General features: G+C 43.0%; 1 protein-coding gene across 7 annotated transcripts in view; it reads left to right on the top strand.

Moving 5' to 3' along the window:
- Positions 1-17,876, top strand: part of LOC124007616 (serine/threonine-protein kinase 11-interacting protein-like) — a 47,005-nt gene extending 29,129 nt beyond the window's left edge. For 5 of the 7 annotated variants that reach the window (XM_046318249.1, XM_046318246.1, XM_046318244.1 and 2 more), the window contains 4 exons: positions 3,932-4,016; positions 4,984-5,066; positions 9,993-10,219; positions 16,138-17,876. In XM_046318249.1, coding sequence (XP_046174205.1) covers positions 3,932-4,016; positions 4,984-5,066; positions 9,993-10,219; positions 16,138-16,278 — 536 coding nt within the window. In that variant the 3' untranslated portion in view covers positions 16,279-17,876. Of the gene's footprint in view, positions 1-3,931; positions 4,017-4,983; positions 5,067-9,992; positions 10,614-16,137 lie in introns of those variants that run through there. The other 2 variants (XM_046318248.1, XM_046318247.1) reach the window with 2 other exon arrangements.
- The last annotated feature ends 3,073 nt before the right edge of the window (positions 17,877-20,949 follow it).

The following is a 20,949-nucleotide window of genomic DNA, read 5'->3' as shown; positions in this document are numbered from 1 at the left end:
ATGACCAGGAGCCAGTGGGTTTAGCGGCAAATATGTAGCGAGGACCAGCCAACGAGAGCATAGAGGTCACAGAGGAGGGTAGTATATGGGGCATTGGTGACAAAGCAGATGGCACTGTGATAGACTACATCCAGGTTGCTGAGTAGAGTGTTGGAGGCTATTTTGTAAATGCCATCGCCGAAGTCAATGATCGTTAGGATAGTCAGTTTTACGAGGGTATGTTTGGCAGCATGAGTGAAGGAGGCGTTGTTGCGAAATAGGAAGCCAATTCTAGATTTAACTTTGGATTGGAGATGCTTAATGTGAGTCTGGAAGGAGAGTTCACTGTCTAACCAAACACCTAGGTATTTGTAGTTGTCCACATATTGTCCACAAGTCAGAGTAGTGATGCTAGTCGGACAGGCGGGCGGGTGCGGGCAGCGATCGGTTGAAGAGCATGCATTTCGTTTTACTAGTATTTAAGAGCAGTTGGAGGCCACAGAAGGAGTGTTGTATGTCAATGAAGCTCATTTGGAGGTCAGTTAACACAGAGTCAAAAGAAGGGCCAGATGCATTTATTTTTATTTTATTTTATTTCACCTTTATGTAACCAGGTAGGCATGTTGAGAACAAGTTCTCATTTACAATTGCGACCTGGCCAAGATAAAGCAAAGCAGTTCGACAGATACAACGACACAGAGTTACACATGGAGTAAAACAAACATACAGTCAATAATACAGTATAAACAAGTCTATATACAATGTGAGCAAATGAGGTGAGAAGGGAGGTAAAGGCAAAAAAAGGCCATGGTGGCAAAGTAAATACAATATAGCAAGTAAAACACTGGAATGGTAGTTTTGCAATGGAAGAATGTACAAAGTAGAAATAAAAAATTATGGGGTGCAAATGAGCAAAATAAATAAATAAATTAAATACAGTTGGGAAAGAGGTAGTTGTTTGGGCTAAATTATAGGTGGGCTATGTACAGGTGCAGTAATCTGTGAGCTGCTCTGACAGTTGGTGCTTAAAGCTAGTGAGGGAGATAAGTGTTTCCAGTTTCAGAGATTTTTGTAGTTCGTTCCAGTCATTGGCAGCAGAGAACTGGAAGGAGAGGCGGCCAAATAAATAATTGGTTTTGGGGGTGACTAGAGAGATACATATACCTGCTGGAGCGCGTGCTACAGGTGGGAGATGCTATGGTGACCAGCGAGCTGAGATAAGGGGGGACTTTACCTAGCAGGGTCTTGTAGATGACATGGAGCCAGTGGGTTTGGCGACGAGTATGAAGCGAGGGCCAGCCAACGAGAGCGTACAGGTCGCAATGGTGGGTAGTATATGGGGCTTTGATGACAAAACAGATTGCACTGTGATAGACTGCATCCAATTTGTTGAGTAGGGTATTGGAGGCTATTTTGTAAATTACATCGCCAAAGTCGAGGTTTGGTAGGATGGTCAGTTTTACAAGGGTATGTTTGGCAGCATGAGTGAAGGATGCTTTGTTGCGAAATAGGAAACCAATTCTAGATTTAACTTTGGATTGGAGATGTTTGATATGGGTCTGGAAGGAGAGTTTACAGTCTAACCAGACACCTAAGTATTTGTAGTTGTCCACGTATTCTAAGTCAGAGCCGTCCAGAGTAGTGATGTTGGACAGGCGGGTAGGTGCAGGTAGCGATCGGTTGAAGAGCATGCATTTAGTTTTACTTGTATTTAAGAGAAATTGGAGGCCACGGAAGGAGAGTTGTATGGCATTGAAGCTTGCCTGGAGGGTTGTTAACACAGTGTCCAAAGAAGGGCCAGAAGTATACAGAATGGTGTCGTCTGCGTAGAGGTGGATCAGAGACTCACCAGCAGCAAGAGCGACCTCATTGATGTATACAGAGAAGGGAGTCGGTCCAAGAATTGAACCCTGTGGCACCCCCATAGACTGCCAGAGGTCCGTACAGCAGACCCTCCGATTTGACACACTGAACTCTATCAGAGAAGTAGTTGGTGAACCAGGCGAGGCAATCGTTTGAGAAACCAAAGGCTGTCGAGTCTGCCGATGAGGATGTGGTGATTGACAGAGTCGAAAGCCTTGGCCAGATCAATGAATATGGCTGCACAGTAATGTTTCTTATCGATGGCGGTTAAGATATCGTTTAGGACCTTGAGCGTGGCTGAGGTGCACCCATGACCAGCTCTGAAACCAGATTGCATAGCAGAGAAGGTATGGTGAGATTCGAAATGGTTGGCAATCTGTTTGTTGACTTGGCTTTCGAAGACCTTAGAAAGGCATGGCAGGATAGATATAGGTCTGTAGCAGTTTGGGTCAAGAGTGTCCCCCCCTTTGAAGAGGGGGATGACCGCAGCTGCTTTCCAATCTTTGGGAATCTCAGACGACACGAAAGAGAGGTTGAACAGGCTAGTAATAGGGGTGGCAACAATTTTGGCAGATAATTTTAGAAAGAAAGGGTCCAGATTGTCTAGCCCGGCTGATTTGTAGGGGTCCAGATTTTGCAGCTCTTTCAGAACATCAGCTGAACGGATTTGGGAGAAGGAGAAATGGGGAAGGCTTGGGCGAGTTGTTGTTGGGGGTGCAGTGCTGTTGACCGGGGTAGGAGTAGCCAGGTGGAAAGCATGGCCAGCTGTAGAAAAATGTTTATTGAAATTCTCAATTATGGTGGATTTATCAGTGGTGACAGTGTTTCCTATCTTCAGTGCAGTGGTTAGCTGGGAGGAGGTGTTCTTTATCTCCATGGACTTTACAGTGTCCCAGAACCTTTTTGAGTTAGTGTTGCAGGAAGCAAATTTCTGCTTGAAAAAGCTAGCCTTGGCTTCTCTAACTGCCTGTGTATAATGGTTTCTAGCTTCCCTGAACAGCTGCATATCACGGGAGCTGTTTGATGCTAATGCAGAACGCCATAGGATGTTTTTGTGTTGGTTAAGGGCAGTCAGGTCTGGGGAGAACCAAGGGCTATATCTGTTCCTGCATACAGAATGGTGTCGTCTGCGTAGAGGTGGATCAAAGCGACATCACTGATATATACAGAGGAAAGAGTCGGCCCCAGAGTTGAACCCTGTGGCACCCCCATAGAGACTGCCAGAGGTCCGGACAACAGGTCCTCAGATTTGACACACTGAACTCTATCTGAGAAGTAGTTAGTGAACCAGGCGAGGCAGTCATTAGAGAAACCAAGGCTGTTGAGTCTGCCGATAAGAATACGGTGATTGACTGAGTCAAAAGCCTTGGCCAGGTGGATGAAGACGGCTGCACAATTGTTCTTTTGACCAATCACATCAGAGCATTTTCAGAGCTGATCTGATTGGTCAAAATACCAATTAGTGGAAAAAAATATCAGAATTGGGCTGCAGGTGTAAACCCAGCCCATGTCCTGTGTGATTTCCAGTAGGTTACATACAGTTACATACAGTGTAGAGTTCGAAGTGAGGTGTTCTGTCTGTGTAAGCTGATTTTACTTTCAATCAATCAATCAACATATTTATCGTCCCAGTTCATTGAAATTTAATTGTGCTGATGTTCCAATACACCGCATGGAAAAACCATAAAACATGAATTTACTCTATTTAAAGGGATACTTTGGATTTTTGGCAACTTCTCCAGAGTCAGATGAACTTGTCTATACCATTTTTATGTCTCTGTGTCCAGTATGAAGGAAGTTAGTTAGTTTCAACAGCATATGCTAAGTAACGTTAGCGCAATGACTGGAAGTCTATGGATATCTGCTAGCATGTTACCTCCAGTCATTCTGCTAACGCTAGTTAGCAACTTCCTTCAAACTGCACGCAGAGACATAAAAATGGTATCCACGAGTTCATCTGACCTCATTACTAAAATCTCAAAGTATCACTTTAAATCGAGTTGAGAGAACCATTGATAGGGACTCATCACTAAACTGAATTTGTATTTCCTATTCTTTTTCCCCTTGCTCCACTCTCTCTCTCCCTCAGGAGTGGTGCGTGAGTTGGCTACCAAGTCAGACAGCAAGCTTAAGTCTATCTCCACCACCAGGCTCAACCCACAGCATCATCTCTGGTACGAACTGCCCAGATTTATGTTATAATTGCCCTGAATGACTTGCATGTGTCCTGGATATGTTGTCATATCCTCACCATCTCCACTCTATGGTATTGAGCCAAGCCATAGGCCCATCTGTCTCTTACCCCCACTGTGACAGTGACAAGGCTGTGGTAACTTCTGTCTGGTGTTACTAAACCTCCACATTGTCGAAAATTGGGCTCTAAATTAGTGGCTAAGCCACATTCTAATGTCTTACATGTGTTTGCCTCAAGATGCTAAGAAAGCGCTAACGATGCATTACCTTTTAACAAGAGAGCTGATCCTGCAGTGCCATGTCCTTAGGGGCTTCATCCCAATACTGTGAAGTGGCTTCCTCCCCTATGATTTTCTTGTGTCCTTGCTCACCTGAAAGGAGCCTTCCCTTGTTTCTGTGGTAATGATGGAACACGCTGTACATTCACTGAGAAAATTAATGGCTCAGTTAGTTATTATACTGTCCTTTTTTTGTGTAGCTGAAAACCACAGCTACTCAGGGAACAGACTCACTGTTTGAACAGGACCGTAGGATGACTCAGGACTGTTTAATTGTTTATCATGCCTACCATTTCTGTGTAGCTTTTATAATCACACTATCGTGGGTATAGTTGGAATAACTATTAACACATGGTCACTTTAAAGTCAACAACAGACTTAGAAACCACAAAATACTACACAGAATTAGTATTACCTCTGTCTGCTCATTTTCGAAAACAAATTCACCCAGGGGGCTATTTTGAAACCATAGACCAAAGTCGTCTTTATGTGTCTGTGATACAGATATGTCTATTTTTCCTGATTCATATCTCCACACTTTTGAGATCTACCCCGTCTCAAAAGCACTTAGATTCAGAGTCTGATGTGGTGTATGTGCCTGATGTACAATGTGACGTTGTGAATATTAATATGGTTGTCTCTTATGTAAGCCTTTCCTCTGTCTCCCCAGGCCCCTAGTGTGTGAAGACATGCAGACTGATGTGGAGGACGGCCAGCTACAGTTCTTCTACCTCCTGTCCTTTCTACATCAAGGTACATTAGAAGTGTGTGTGTGTGTATGTATACTGAACAAAAATATAAGCACAACATGTAAAATGTTGGTCCCATGTTTCATAAGATGAAAAAAAAGAACCCAGACATTTTCCATATGCACAAAAAGCTTATTTCTCTCATTTTGTGCACAAATGTGTTTGCATCCCTGTTAGTGAGCATTCATTTGCCAAGATAATCCATCTACCTGATAAGTGTGGCATATCAAGAAGCTGATTAATTAAAACTTCTTAGGGCTAGGCCCCTTTTTCTCCACTTCCTGTCTGAATGACGTGCCCAAAGTAAACTGCCTGTTGCTCAGGCCATGAAGCCAGGATATGCATATAATTGGTACCATTGGAAAGAAATTTGTAGAAATGTTAAAATAATGTAGGAGAATATAACACAATAGATATGGTACAAGAAAATACAAAAAAAACAACCAGAATGTTTTTTTATATAGACTATGCTCTTACAATGGCAAGTATAAGGGTATACTCAATTCTAGTCTATGTTCAAGGTTTCAGGCTTGTAACTTCCAAAACGAATAAGAAATATTAGTTTTAGTATAGGGACACAGTCTTGGGAATTCGTGTTTGCAGGTGCCTTGAAGATGAGACGCACCCGCTAAAATTGGTTTCCCATTGAACATACTTCTTTCCTTAAGACATATTATAGTTTGATTATATTTTAGGGTATCTGAGGAGTAAATAGAAACTAATTTAGAGATTTTCGGATTCCTTTCTCTGCATGTTGAATGAGTGGATTACTCAAATTGATGGCGCCAACTAAACAGACTTTTTGGGATATAAAGAAGGATTTTATAGCTGGGACCCTTTGGATGACAAATCAGAGTTACATTTTCAAAAAGTAAGTGAATATTTCATCGCTATTTGTGAATTTATGAAACCTGTGCTTCAAACAATTGCATGGCATGCTTTCGCCGTAATAGCTACTGTAAATCGGACTTGTGCAGTTTTATCACACGACACAATCCCACAGGAATTCATGCTTTCGACCAATATATTTATTTGTATTTTTTATTTTACCTTTATTTAACCAGGCAAGTCAGTTAAGAACAAATTCTTATTTTCAATGACAGCCTAGGAACAGTGGGTTAACTGCCTGTTCAGGGGCAGAACGACAGATTTGTACCTTGTCAGCTCGGGGGTTTGAACTTGCAACCTTCCGGTTACTAGTCCAACGCTCTAACCACTAGGCTACCCTGCCGCCCCAATATAAGACACTTGTATGTACCTAAATGTTTAATATCCATAATTTGTATGATATTTATTTGAATTATGCGCCCTCCAGTTTCACCGGAAGTTGTCCAGCTAGCGGGATGCCTAGCCCTAAGAAGTAGCATGCTCACTACACATGTGCAACTTGTGGTGGGGACAATTAAAGGTCACTTCTAAAAATGTGCAGATTTATCACACAACACAATCCCATAGATGTCTCATGTTTTGAGGGAGCGCGCAATTGGCATGCTGGCTGCAGGAATGGCCACCAGAGCTGTTGCAGGAGAATTTAATGGTCATTTTTGTACCATAAACTGCCTCCAACGTCATTTTAGAGAATTTGTCAGTACGTCCAACCGGCCTCATAACGGCAGACCACGTGTAACCATGCCAGCCCAGGACCTCCACATCTGGCTTCTTCGCCTGGTGATCGTCTGAGACCAGCCACCCGGACAGCTAATGAAACTGAGGAGTATTTCTGTCTGTAATAAAGCTCCCAGTGGGTGGGCCTGGCTCCCCAGTGGGTGGGTCTAAGCCCTCCCAGGCCCACACATGGCTGCGCCCCTGCTCAGTCATGTAAAATCCATAGATTAGGGCCTAATTTATTTATTTCAATTGACTGATTCTGTTTTTGAACTGTAACTCAGTAAAATCATTGAAATTGTTTTAATTTTGTGTTTATATTTTTATCTATTGTATGTATGCATGTGTGTGCAATGCATAATTCTTCATGTTTCTCTGTGTAATTGAGTGTATCTGTGTGTCTCTCCCTGCCTGTGGGTGCAGACTTTGCATCTGTAGCCAAGCATGGCTGCAGGCTATGGGCTGTGCAGGTGGAAAGAATGTTAACTACTGTAATTGTAACATGCACTGACCTGCCTCTGCTGAAGTTTTAAACTGGGTTCAGGAGGATGGAGGATTCGTTTTAAACGGGGTTTAAACATCAGGAAGATGAGGAATTGAATTGGAAATATATCCATTGACATAGGAAAGTGTCCACCCATTTGTGTCCAGCTACTTTATATCCCTGGACTTCAGTGGACTGGTGTGGGGAGAATGAGGGAGGACTATTACGTATATCACTTCCTACCCAGTCCTCCCACTGTCTCTCCCTGTTGGAGATCATGGTAGTCTAGTCAGACCCAGTGTTGCATGACTCTCTCTCCCTGTAGGAGATCACTGTAGTCTAGTCAGACCCAGTGTTGCATGACTCTCTCTCCCTGTAGGAGATCACTGTAGTCTAGTCAGACCCAGTGTTGCATGACTCTCTCTCCCTGTAGGAGATCACTGTAGTCTAGTCAGACCCAGTGTTGCATGACTCTCTCTCCCTGTAGGAGATCACTGTAGTCTAGTCAGACCCAGTGTTGCATGACTCTCTCTCCCTGTAGGAGATCACTGTAGTCTAGTCAGACCCAGTGTTGCATGACTCTCTCTCTCTCTCTCCCTGTAGTCTAACTTTAAGCGTCAGCTGTCAGAGAAGCTTACTGATCGCTGCAGCTGCACACAGCCCATCTGTAAATAGCCCATCCAACCAACTATCTACCTCATCCCATATTTATTTTTGTTTTTCAGCTCTTTTGCACACCAGTTTTTCTACTTGCACATCCTCATCTGCACATATCACTCCAGTGTAAATCGCTATATTGTAATTACTTCGCCACTATTGGCCTATTTATTGCCTTCATTTGCACACACTGTATACAGATTTTTCTATTGTGTTATTGACTGTACAATTGTTTATCCCATGTGTAACTCTGTGTTGTTTTTGTCGCACTGCTTTGCTTTATCTTGGCCAGGTCGCAGTTGTAAATGAGAACCTGTTCTCAACTGGCCTACCTGGTGAAAAAATAATAATATATCAAATCTAGTCAGATCCAGTTTTGCAGGACTCTTATTTATCCCCCTATATCCCTGGTGATTGACTGTCGACTGATCAAAGCTGGACAGTTCCTTCCTGGTTTAATGGAGTAGATCAACACTGAGAGGAGGAGATGAAGAGGGGGAGAGAGAGGCAGCTGTTTCCCGGTGGGGGTGCTAGGGAGATGAGAGCTCTTTGTCTTATCTCACCACAGTACCGGCGTCCCACTGATATGGCTCTTCCCATGACTTCTTTGGGACTGTGGGGCAGTGTTGAGTAGCTTGGATGAATAAGGTGCCCAGAGTAAACTGCCTGCTACTTAGGCCCAGTTGCTAATATATGCATATTATTAGTGGATTTGGATAGAAAACTCTCTGAAGTTTCTAAAACTATTTGGATGATGTCTGTGAGTATAACATAACTCATATGGCAGGCAAAAGCCTGAGAAAAAAATCCAACCAGGAATTTGGAAATCTGAGGTTTGTAGTTTTTCAAGTCATTGCCTATTGAATATACAGTGTCTATGGGGTCATATTGCACTTCATAAGGCTTCTACTAGATGTCATCAGTCTTTAGAACCTTGTTTGATGCGTCTACTGTGAAGGAGGGGGAATGGGAGGGAGCTGATTGAGTCAGAGGTCTGCCAGTGTGCCATGAGCTGACCACTCGCGTTCATGTGAGAGTTAGCTTGCGTCCCAATGTATTTCTACAGACAAAGGAATTTTCCAGTTGAAACATTATTGAAGATTTATGATAAAAAACATCCTAAAGATTGATTCTATACTTCATTTGACATGTGTCTACTGACTGTAACGGAACTTTTTTACCTTTTGCCTGCTCGCGCCTCATGAATTTGGATTACTATGCTAAACGCGTGAACAAAAAGGTATTTGGACATAAACTTTATTGAACACATCAAACATTTTGTGGAACTGGGATTCCTGGGAGTGCTTTCTGATGAAGATCATCAAAGGTATGTGAATATTTATAATGCTATTTCTGACTTTGACTCCACAACATGGCGGATATCTGTATGGCTTGTTTTGGCCTCTGAGCGCTGTACTCAGATTATTGCATGGTGTGCTTTTTCGGTAATGTTTATTTGAAATCTGACACAGCAGTTGCATTAAGGAGAAGTGGATCTAAAATTCCATGCATTACACTTGTATCTTTTAACAATGTTTATGAGTATTTCTGTAAATTGATGTGGCTGTCTGCAAAATCACCGGATGTTTTGGAGCTACTTAACGTAACGCGCCAATGTAAACTGAGATTTTTGGATATAAATATGAACTTCATCAAACAAAACATACATGTATTGTGTAACATGAAGTCCTATGAGTGCCATCTGATGAAGATCATCAAATGTTAGTGATTAATTTTAGCTCTTTCTGCTTTTTGTGGCTCCTCTCTTTGGCTGGAAAAATGTCTGGGTTTTTCTGTGACTAGGTGCTGACCTACAATAATCGTTCGGTGTGCTTTCGTCATAAAGTCTTTTTGAAATCAGACACTGTGGCTGGATTTACAACAAGTTTATCTTTAAAATGGTGTGAAATACTTGTATATCTGAGGAATTTTAATTATGGGATATCTGTTGTTTTGAATTTGGCGCCCTGCACTTGTTGAGGTGGGACGCTACCTTCCCAAATACCCCAGAGATGTTAACCAGACGGTAAAACACTTTGAGACCTGCCTTAAGACCCCCTGTTAGATAAATACAATACAAGTGAAACTATTTAGATGCAAGTATATGATTATAATCTGTACGGGGGGGTTAAACATTTATCCAAATGCATATTGTCTGTGTGTTATATTCGTTCTCTCTGCCAGAAGACTGTGTGACCCCTCTGACAGTGCTGGCCACCCGGGAAACCCTGTACCTGCTCAACGAAGACCACCAATGGAGCAAGAGCTTGCCCCACCCATCAGCCAATGAGAACAGGGAACCCTGCAGTGGGCGGGTCACTGTTCAGGAGACCCAGCCAATCAGCTGTGTCAGCTCTGTCCATCTATGGTCGTCTGACCCGTGCAGAATGGACATCAAGCTTTACGATGAGGTGAGACTGAGGGAGGAAAGAAACATGTGATTGGTCTTAAATTAGGAAGGACTTCTTCCAAGTTCTCAAGGGTAAGCTGGATAAGCTAAATGCTATCATGAGCAAAGCTGGGCACACATTTGTATGTTTCTTAGACATTTTTCAGGATGAAATCTCTTGAAATGCACCATCCTGTTTTCAAGAGTGTGCAGATGAAAACAACTAACAAACGAACAATACTTAGTAAGAAGAAGAATGTGGCAACTACTGTCTAATAACAATGAAATCTCATTTTATTTGTCACGCGCCAAATCCAACTGTGAAATGCTTACTTATGTAGCTCCCTTCAGTAACCACGAGCACAACCGTTCCTTGATTTTAACTGGCGGCTTTATTCTGTAGTCTTAGTCAGAAATATCACCTTCCGTGAGAACTATAAAGTAAATGAAAAATACAGTTAAGCACACTCTTACAACCTTATCTTATGAGTGACTTATTAGCTTGGTGTAACTCTGAAGTGCTTACATGCATAACAGTTTAACCGGCGTTATAACAGGTTCAGATTAAACACGAATAAAGGAAAAATACCTCATTGGCTGCTTATTACAGAAGGGAGGAAATCAAACTTCACACTTATTATTCCTGGCATGAATTCACACTTCATCCTAACATACATGCTTCAACCTTTATGAACTACACCCGATGACATGAAAACTTGTGTGTGTTGCTACAATAAGGATCCCCGTTACAACAGTATTAGCTACGTAGTTCCGCTTGTAATATTTCCCCCGCACAGCGGACACGTAAACAATTCAAACAAAAGACAACATAACCTCTAAGTCTTAACTGTCAGTTACAACTTACAAGCCCTTAACCAACAAGGCAGTTATAAGAAAAATAAGAGTTAAGAAAATATTTACCCCGATAAACTAAAGTAAAAAAAGAAAATGTATAACACAATAAAATAATAATAACAAGGCTATATACAGGGGGTTTCGGTACCGTGTCAATGTGCGGGGGTACAAGTTAGTCGTGGTAATATGTACAGTTGTCACGCCTTGGTCTTAGTATTTTGTGTTTTCCTTATTTATTTGGTCAGGCCAGGGTGTGACATGGGTTATTGTGGTGTGTTTTTTGTCTTGGGGTTTTGTGAGGTGTCTAATTAGTCTATGGCTGCCTGAGGCGGTTCTCAGAGTCAGGTGATTATCGTTGTCTCTGACTGGGAACCATATTTAGGCAGCCATATTCTGAGTGTTTTCGTGGGTGATTGTTCCTGTCTTTGTGTTTGCACCAGATAGGGCTGTTTCGGTTTTCACTTTTCATTATTTTGTAGTTTCCGCTTGTATTGTTTTTTTCCTTCATTAAAATTATATCATGAATCATCATCACGCTGCATTTTGGTCCGATCCTTGTTCTACCTCTTCATCAGAGGAGGAGATAGAAGAACGCCGTTACAACAGTACCAGTCAAAAGTTTGGACACCTACTCATTCAAGGGTTTCTTTATTTTTACTATTTTCTACATTGTAGTTCAAAATATATTAATAACACATATATAATCATGTATTAACCAAAATAGTGTTAAACAAATCAAAATATATTTCATATTTGTGATTCTTCAAAGTAGCTACCCATTGCCTTGATGACAGCTTTGCACACTCTTGGCATTCTCTCAACCAGCTTCACCTGGAATGCTTTTCCAACAGTCTTGAAGGAGTTCCCACATATGCTGAGCACTAGATGGCTGCTTTTCCTTCGCTCTGCGGTCCAACTCATCCCAAACCATCTCAATTGGGTTGTTGTGGAGGCCATGTCATCTGATGCAGATCTCCATCACTCTCCTTCTTATTCAAATAGCCCTTACACATCCTGGAGGTGTGTTGTGTCATTGTCCTGTTGAAAAACAAATGATAGTCCCACTAAGCTCAAACCAGATGGGATGGCGTATCGCTATGCTAGCCATGCTGGTTAAATGTGCCTTGAATTCTAAAATCACCAACAGTATCACCTGCAAAGCACCATCAAACCACCTCCTCCATGCTTCACGGTGGGAACCACACATGCCGAGATCATCCGTTCACCTACTCTGCGTGGCGGTTGGAACCAAAAATCGTAAATTTGGGCTCATCAGACCGGAGGAAAGTTTTCCACTTGTCTAATGTCCATTGCTCGTGTTTCTTATTATTGCTGTCCTTTAATGGTGGCTTCTTTGCAGCGAATCGACCATGAAGGCCTGATTCACGCAAAGGGTGGCTACTTTAAAGAAACTCCAATGTAAAATACACACTGCTCAAAAACATAAAGGGAACACTAAAATAACACATCCTAGATCTGAATGAATGAAATATTCTTATTAAATACTTTTTTATTTACATAGTTGAATGTGCTGACAACAAAATCACACAATTATCAATGGAAATCAAATTTATCAACCCATGGAGGTCTGGATTTGGAGTCGCACTCAAAATTAAAGTGGAAAACCACACTACAGGCGGATCCAACTTTGATGTAATGTCCTTAAAAACAAGTCAAAATGAGGCTCAGTAGTGTGTGTGGCCTCCACGTGCCTGTATGACCTCCCTACAACACCTGGGCATGCTCCTCATGAGGTGGCGGATGGTCTCCTGAGGGATCTCCTCCCAGACCTGGACTAAAGCATCCGCCAACTCCTGGACAGTCTGTGGTGCAACGAGCGAGACATGATGTCCCAGATGTGCTCAATTGGATTCAGGTCTGGGGAACGGGTGGGCCAGTCCATAGCATCAATGCCTTCCTCTTGCAGGAACTGCTGACACACTCCAGCCACATGAGGTCTAGCATTGTCTTGCATTAGGAGGAACCCAGGGCCAACCGCACCAGCATATGGTCTTACAAGGGGTTTCAGTATCTCATCTCGGTACCTAATGGCAGTCAGGCTACCTCTGACGAGCACATGGAGGGCTGTGCGGCCCCCCAAAGAAATGCCACCCCACACCATGACTGACCCACCGCCAAACCGGTCATGCTGGAGGATGTTGCAGGCAGCAGAACGTTCTCCACGGTGTCTCCAGACTCTGTCATGTTTGTCACGTGCTCAGTGTGAACCTGCTTTCATCTGTGAAGAGCACAGGGCACCAGTGGCGAATTTGCCGATCTTGGTGTTCTCTGGCAAATGCCAAACGTCCTGCATGGTGTTGGGCTGTAAGCACAACCTCCACTTGTGGACGTCGGGCCCTCATACCACCCTCATGGTGTCTGTTTCTGACTGTTTGAGCAGACACATGCACATTTGTGGCCTGCTGGAGGTCATTTTGCAGGGCTCAGGCAGTGCTCCTCCTGCTCCTCCTTGCACAAAGGCGGAGGTAGCTGTCCTGCTGCTGGGTTGTTGCCCTCCTACGGCCTCCTCCATGTCTCCTGATGTACTGGCCTGTCTCCTGGTAGCGCCTCCATGCTCTGGACACTACGCTGACAGACACAGCAAACCTTCCTGCCACAGCTCGCATTGATGTGCCATCCTGGATGAGCTGCACTACCTGAGCCACTTGTGTGGATTGTAAGACTCCGTCTCATGCTACCACTAGAGTGAAAGCACCGCCAGCATTCAAAAGTGACCAAAACATCAGCCAGGAAGCATAGGAACTGAGAAGTGGTCTGTGGTCACCACCTGCAGAACCACTCCTTTATTGGGGGTGTCTTGCTAATTGCCTATAATTTCCACCTGTTGTCTATTCCATTTGCACAACAGCATGTGACATTTGTCAATCAGTGTTGCTTCCTAAGTGGACAGTTTGATTTCACAGAAGTGTGATTGACTTGGAGTTACATTGTGTTGTTTAAGTGTTCCCTTTGTTTTTGAGCAGTGAATTTAGATTTGTTTAACACTTTTTTGGTTACTACATGATTCCATATGTGTTATTTCATAATTTTGAGTCTTCACTATTTTTCTACAATTTAGAAAATAGTAAAAATAAAGAAAAACCCTTGAATGGGTAGGTGTTTTAAATTAAATTTTGACCGGTAGTGTAGATATTTACAAATGTCGTCACATGGTGATGTTTCTATTAGTTAAGAAAACAGTTTGATCTTATCATTTGAAAAAGGGCTTTCTTAAATTCAATGTGTGATTTCAATGTCCTGATTTCTATAGGTAAATTATTTGTCAATTGGGTTTTCCTTTTAACAAATATACACAGCACGACAAAACATGTTTTAAGTTGATCCATTTAAAAAGAAATTGGTTCTAATGCAGTTGTCTTCTGTTTGGGAGTGGCAGTCCATTTAGTGATTCAGACATTGTGCAATGATGTCTTATTATAGCATACAAGAATGAATCTGCAAAGATTATGACATCGAATTCGCAAAGTAAGGTCTTGGTTGTGATTTGAAAGATGTCACTATAGTCTAGGATAGGAAGTAGCAGATGGTTTACTACGGTCTTTCTAATGGATACAGTAAAACAACTCTATAAGCCTGGGTTACAATACAGAGTTGTTTTTCTAGAAATCTATATGCTGTTCAAAAAATAATTCGAGAATCTATTCTCAAACCCAGATATTTCAAACAATCAACACTTCCAAGCATTGTTCCATCACTTCCCCATAAAATTAAATTGCCAGTATTGTCAGCAACTCATTCTTTGCCATGTACCAAACCGCATGATATAGGTGTGTGTATGCATTGGTGTCCACATCACCAATGAACTATCATGGTCCAAACATACCAAGACAGTCGTGAGGAGGGCATGACACAACCTTTTTCCCCTCAGGAGACTGAAAAGATTTGGCATGGGTCCTGAGATCCTCAAAAGGTTCTACAGCTGCACTATTGAGAGCATCCTGACCGGTTGCATCACCACCTGGTATGGCAACTGCTCGGGCATCTGACCGTAAGGTGATACAGAGGGTAGTGCGAACAGCCCAGAACATCACTGGGGCCAAGCTTCCTGCCATCCAGGACCTATATATAATAGGTGGTGTCAGAGGAAAGCCCAGAAAATTGTCAGACTCCAGTCACCCAAGTTATTGACTGTTCTCTCTGCTACCGCATGGCAAGCGGTACCGGAGCACCAAGTCTAGGACCAAAAGGCTCCTTAACAGCTTCTACCCCCAAGCCATTATGAATTGTTCAGCAGTCTAAAAATCGCCACAGGACAATTTACATTGACCCCCAACCTCCTGTACACTGCTGCAACTCGCTGTTTATTTGTTACCTATGCATAGTCACTTCGCCCCCACCTACATGTACCCCCGCACACTGACTCGGTACCAGTGCCACCTGTATATAGCCTTGTTATTGTAATTCTTATTGTTACTTTTTATTTTAGTCTACTTGGTAAATATTTTCTTCTTGAACTGCAGTGTTGGTTAAGGGCTTGTAATTAAGCATTTCACAGTGAAGTCTACACTAGTTGTATTCAGCATTTCACAGTGAAGTCTACACTAGTTATATTCAGCATTTCACAGTGAAGTCTACACTAGTTGTATTCAGCATTTCACAGTGAAGTCTACACTAGTTGTATTCAGCATTTCACAGTGAAGTCTACACTAGTTGTAATTCAGCATTTCACAGTGAAGTCTACACTAGTTGTATTCAGCATTTCACAGTGAAGTCTACACTTGTTGTATTCAGCATTTCACAGTGAAGTCTACACTTGTTGTATTCAGCATTTCACAGTGAAGTCTACACTAGTTGTATTCAGCATTTCACAGTGAAGTCTACACTAGTTGTATTCAGCATTTCACAGTGAAGTCTACACTAGTTGTATTCAGCATTTCACAGTGAAGTCTACACTAGTTGTATTCAGCATTTCACAGTGAAGTCTACACTAGTTGTATTCAGCATTTCACAGTGAAGTCTACACTTGTTGTATTCAGCATTTCACAGTGAAGTCTACACTTGTTGTATTCGGCGCATGTGGCAAATAAAGTTTGATTTGAGTGTCTGTATGTGTTTCCTGTGCAGATAGTGAAGGAGGAGAAGACGTGGTCGTTGCACTCTGACAGTGCAGAGCTGGTGCAGGGCCTGCTGGTCTGGGTCAGAACACAATGGGAGAACATGTTCGGAGTCAAACTCGCCATCACCAACCTCACCCTACCAGCCTAAGGGAAAACACCCACCCTTCCAACTGTGTGTGTGCGCATGCCTGAGTGTGAGTGTGGGTCTGTCTGTCTTCACTGTCAGACTTGACCCTCAATAGGACAGTATGTTTACCTGGTTTGAAGCCAACTATGATTTCCTCATGTTTGTTCACTTTTACAAAAGCACTGATCTGTTAACGCCTCATCTGAATCCCGTCCATTTTCTAACCCTGCCAGTATAGCCAGCCAGGGAGAGTATAGTCAGCCAGGGAGAGTATAGTCAGCCAGGGAGAGTATAGTCAGCCAGGGAGAGTATAGTCAGCCAGGGAGAGTATAGTCAGCCGGGGAGAGTATAGTCAGCCGGGGAGAGTATAGTCAGCCGGGGAGAGTATAGCCAGCCGGGGAGAGTATAGCCAGCCGGGGAGAGTATAGCCAGCCGGGGAGAGTATAGCCAGCCGGGGAGAGTATAGCCAGCCGGGGAGAGTATAGCCAGCCGGGGAGAGTATAGCCAGCCAGGGAGAGTATAGCCAGCCAGGGAGAGTATAGCCAGCCAGGGAGAGTATAGCCAGCCAGGGAGAGTATAGCCAGCCGGGGAGAGTATAGTCAGCCGGGGAGAGTATAGTCAGCCAGGGAGAGTATAGTCAGCCAGGGAGAGTATAGCCAGCCAGGGAGAGTATAGCCAGCCAGGGAGAGTATAGCCAGCCAGGGAGAGTATAGCCAGCCAGGGAGAGTATAGCCAGCCAGGGAGAGTATAGCCAGCCAGGGAGAGTATAGCCAGCCAGGGAGAGTATAGCCAGCCAGGGAGAGTATAGCCAGCCAGGGAGAGTATAGCCAGCCAGGGAGAGTATAGCCAGCCAGGGAGAGTGCCTTGTGGTGTTGCCAGTCCTGCTACGTTCTAATGCACCTTGAATATGTGAAAGGGGTGAGGGGGAATCATGTGTTTCTTTCAGTGGGGTGAGGACAGGATAAGGAGGGAGAAAGGGGTGAGGACAGGATAAGGAGGGAGAAAGGGGTAAGCAAAAATGTGAGTTGGGGGGTAATTGTGTGTGTGTTATGAAGGAGGTTAGTCCATTCCTCTGAAGCTCAGTGGACTGTGACTTCATCAGGAGTCCCGGAACTGGAACAGTGAGTCGTGACATCACACGCTCGGCACAAGGCTCTCTAGCCGTCCCGTGAGGCTCCGCTCCGGACACCTCTGATGTGACACCTCTTGGTTCTTTTCAATCAGGGACTTTTGATGTCTCTATGCACTGTGATTATGTAAAGGAAAAGGGCAACCCAAGTGAAGAGTTGCAGCCAAGGCAATGAACCAGGACAGTATCTGTGTTCTGTATCCTTGGGAAAAGTGCAGAATACACATGATAGGGAATGTGAAAGGGAAGGGTTCTGACTGACCTGTTTTAAAGTGGGAGATGTTAGTTGGTTTGTGGCTGTCTGTTAAAATGTATAGTCTTATGCTAATATCTCTAGTGCAGTTTAACTATATTGTGAATACTATTTTTGATGTAGAAGTGGACGATAAACAGATGTGTGTAACTTAATTTATTTACCGTCAGCAAATCAATGACAAAACTATAGCTTTTTGTACATTAAATAAAAATGCATATCTGTGGTACAATACATCCTCTTATGACACTGTATTTCCACATGTCCAACTCTTTCATTTTTACAGTGAGAAAGTTCCAATAGCTACTTTTCCCTCTGTAATCATGTAGTTCCAGAGGGGTTTTTCATTGTTCTCACACAGTCAGCCCAACGTCAACCACAACCGCAGCAATGCACCCATTCCCGTCGTCACGTTAATCCTCCAGGCATCCACGTGACCACACACACAACTACCAATAATCATCACTTTCTGCCCCATCAGACCCCCTTGCGGTTCTTCAATGAAACATTTGGACAATTCCTAAGATTTTATTGTGTAATACAAGAACATTTCCACACCAAGTGACATTTTTCATAGGAGGAATACAAATTCTGAAAAGTTACACAAAGCTTTGAAATAGATTCATGTGTACTATAGGCTTAACCTTCACACTGATAGTCTTGTCTATCCATTCCTGGATAGGAAGGAAGCACTTTAAAACCCTCTAGATGTTAAATGATTTCCTTTCAGGGAGAGATTGGTCAGGACCAAATCTCCAAAGAGAAAGCAGCACAACGTCCAGGAAAAACTCCCTAGAAGGAGGCAACCTAGGAAGAAACCTGGAGAGGAATCGTGCTCAAAGGGGACGGCAGTTCTCTTCTGGCTGGGCCGAGTGGGGAGTTAAGAGTACATGTGGCCATTCATTCCAGAAGTTCAAACGTTCCTAGATCACCAGCAGGGTCATATAATAACCATGGTGGCTATAGGGAGGGCAACAGTTCAACAACTGGGGGAGTCAATGTCAGTTGGCTTTTCATGACCAGGTGTTCTGAGATGAGTGAATCAGAGTCGCAAGACACTGACCCTGTACAATGTTACACCTGGACGGAGCCAATCAGGCAAGATATAACCCCACCCACTTTGCCAAAGCACAGCCCCCACACCCCTGTACACACATATTCAACGTTTTCAAGTAGTTCTTGTTTTCTCAGTAGAGCATGGTGCTTGCAATGCCAGGGTTGTGGGTTCAATTCCCATGGGGGACCAGTACGAAAAAAAAGTATGAAAACGGATGCACTTGGTACTATATATCAGTCTGGACAAGTGTCTGCTAAATGACTCAAATGTGAAATAAAACATCTGCGATGCACAAATCTACTAATCAACCCACCACATGGCTAATGAAGAACTTTTATTTGATGTCCTCCCCCCTCCAGTGGTTCCAAATGGTAGGGAACACAGGAGAACACAGCACCAGATGAGTAAAAGATCAGATCTGTCTGGCAGGCACATATGTCAAACTGTTAAGGCTTAATTTGTACTGATCAACAGTTGCCCAACGGAGACACTAATTAAACTCTGCCTAAAAGACCCAGAGGTGAAAGACTAACATTCACGTGGAGATGAAGATGTGGGGACATTTTCTCTGCTTGCGTGAGAAGGATTGGGATAGTAGTGTTAAATATCACAACATATACACTTCCTGCAACATTCTTGGGGCCCTTGACACAGCTCTGGCAATGCTACTCAAGCGTTGCCCACCCCTGGGAGGAAGACAGCAGTGTCCCAGTCCTGCTGTCACTGCCATGCAGGGAGGGGGCTTTCTTCTGTTTGTTTTTCCAGAGTAAAGACCAACAGTTCCTTATTGAGCACTGTGAATGACACCAAAGAGAGTCAACATACCACCTGTAAGTAGTGAATATACCCCCCCCCGAAAAAATATTGCAGTTAGCGTGCAGTATAACTACAGTATGCTGCAAATACTGCACTCAAAATAAAAATAAATTACTGCAGTAATTTCGCAGTGTAACTGCAGTTAGAATGCAGTCGAACTGCAGAACACTGCAGTTATTCTGCAATTTCTGTGTATAAAATACCACAGTTGACTGCAGTTGCTGCACTTTTACTGCAGTTTCAAAACTGCAATAATTTTTTGGAAGGGCTTTGTTGATGGCAACGAGCCCTTCCTGGCTGTGAAGATGGGATGGGACTGTTCAGGAAATGTGTTAAAGACCCACTGGGCAAAAACTGGTTGTATCAACGTATCAACCTACCAACAAAGAAATCTAAGTGAAAGCCTATTGGATTTGTAAAAAGTAATCAGCACAAGGGAAATTCCTCCTAACTTATAACATAAATCCAATAACATGGTGACATGCTTTGTTGATTTCTTGTGGAATTCACATTAGTTGACAACTCAACCAAATGTAAATCAAAACTAAACATTGAACTGATGTCTTTACCCAGTACCCTTAATAAAAAAGATTGCAGTCAGAATGCAGTTTAACTGCAGTACAATGTAGTATAACTGCAGTTAAAGTGCAGTCTAACTGCAGTATGCTGCAAATACTGCATCTGTTTTTTTACTACAGTAATTTTGCAGTGTAACTGCAGTTACAGTGCAGTTTAACTGCAGTTATTCTGCAATTACTCTATCCAAAATACCTCAGTCAACTGCACTTTTACTGCAGTTTCAAAACTGCAATATTTTCTTGGGAGGGTGTTTTAAAGAGATTCAGTAGGAGTGGATTAAGCTTTTGATTATCACACCTACGGCATAATAAACCAGCGATAGTAAACAACATTAGCGGACCTGTTTTGTCTTGCATGACGCCCACATGTTTGACGTAGGTACTCTGTATTGTTCCAATAAACTCCAGCAGCACTTACCCTATTAAATCTGTCTCCTGTTATTTCAAACAAGGTTTTTGTTTGGCAAATAAGCTTGTGATAGATGGGTTCCGGGTTTGTGGACGTTACAGTGGGACAGGTCTATTACCATACCATATATGGCAAACATCGGATGTTGGCACCACTATGCAAGCTGTTATGTGTGAATTTAAAGGTTTTAACAGTGGAGGAATGTGTACACACAGCCCATCAGCATGTGCGCTGAGACCAGCCAAAATACCAAGCTTGAGTTCAGGCAACAGGTGCTTCGACTCAAGATTGGTATTTTCTATTCTACTTTTATCACACTCACTTGGAAGGTATGCTTTTGGGTTTAAGATGCTGTAGACGTTGAATCACTGGCATCTTGCTATGTATGACACACGATACACAATCTTATCAATCAGTGGAGGCTGCTGAGGGGAGGACGGCTCATAATAA

This window comes from Oncorhynchus gorbuscha, linkage group LG21, assembly GCF_021184085.1.
Source record: "Oncorhynchus gorbuscha isolate QuinsamMale2020 ecotype Even-year linkage group LG21, OgorEven_v1.0, whole genome shotgun sequence".
Taxonomy (NCBI): Eukaryota; Metazoa; Chordata; class Actinopteri; order Salmoniformes; family Salmonidae; genus Oncorhynchus; species Oncorhynchus gorbuscha.
Note: the sequence above shows the minus strand (reverse complement) of the source record. Positions and strands in the feature narration are given on the sequence as shown.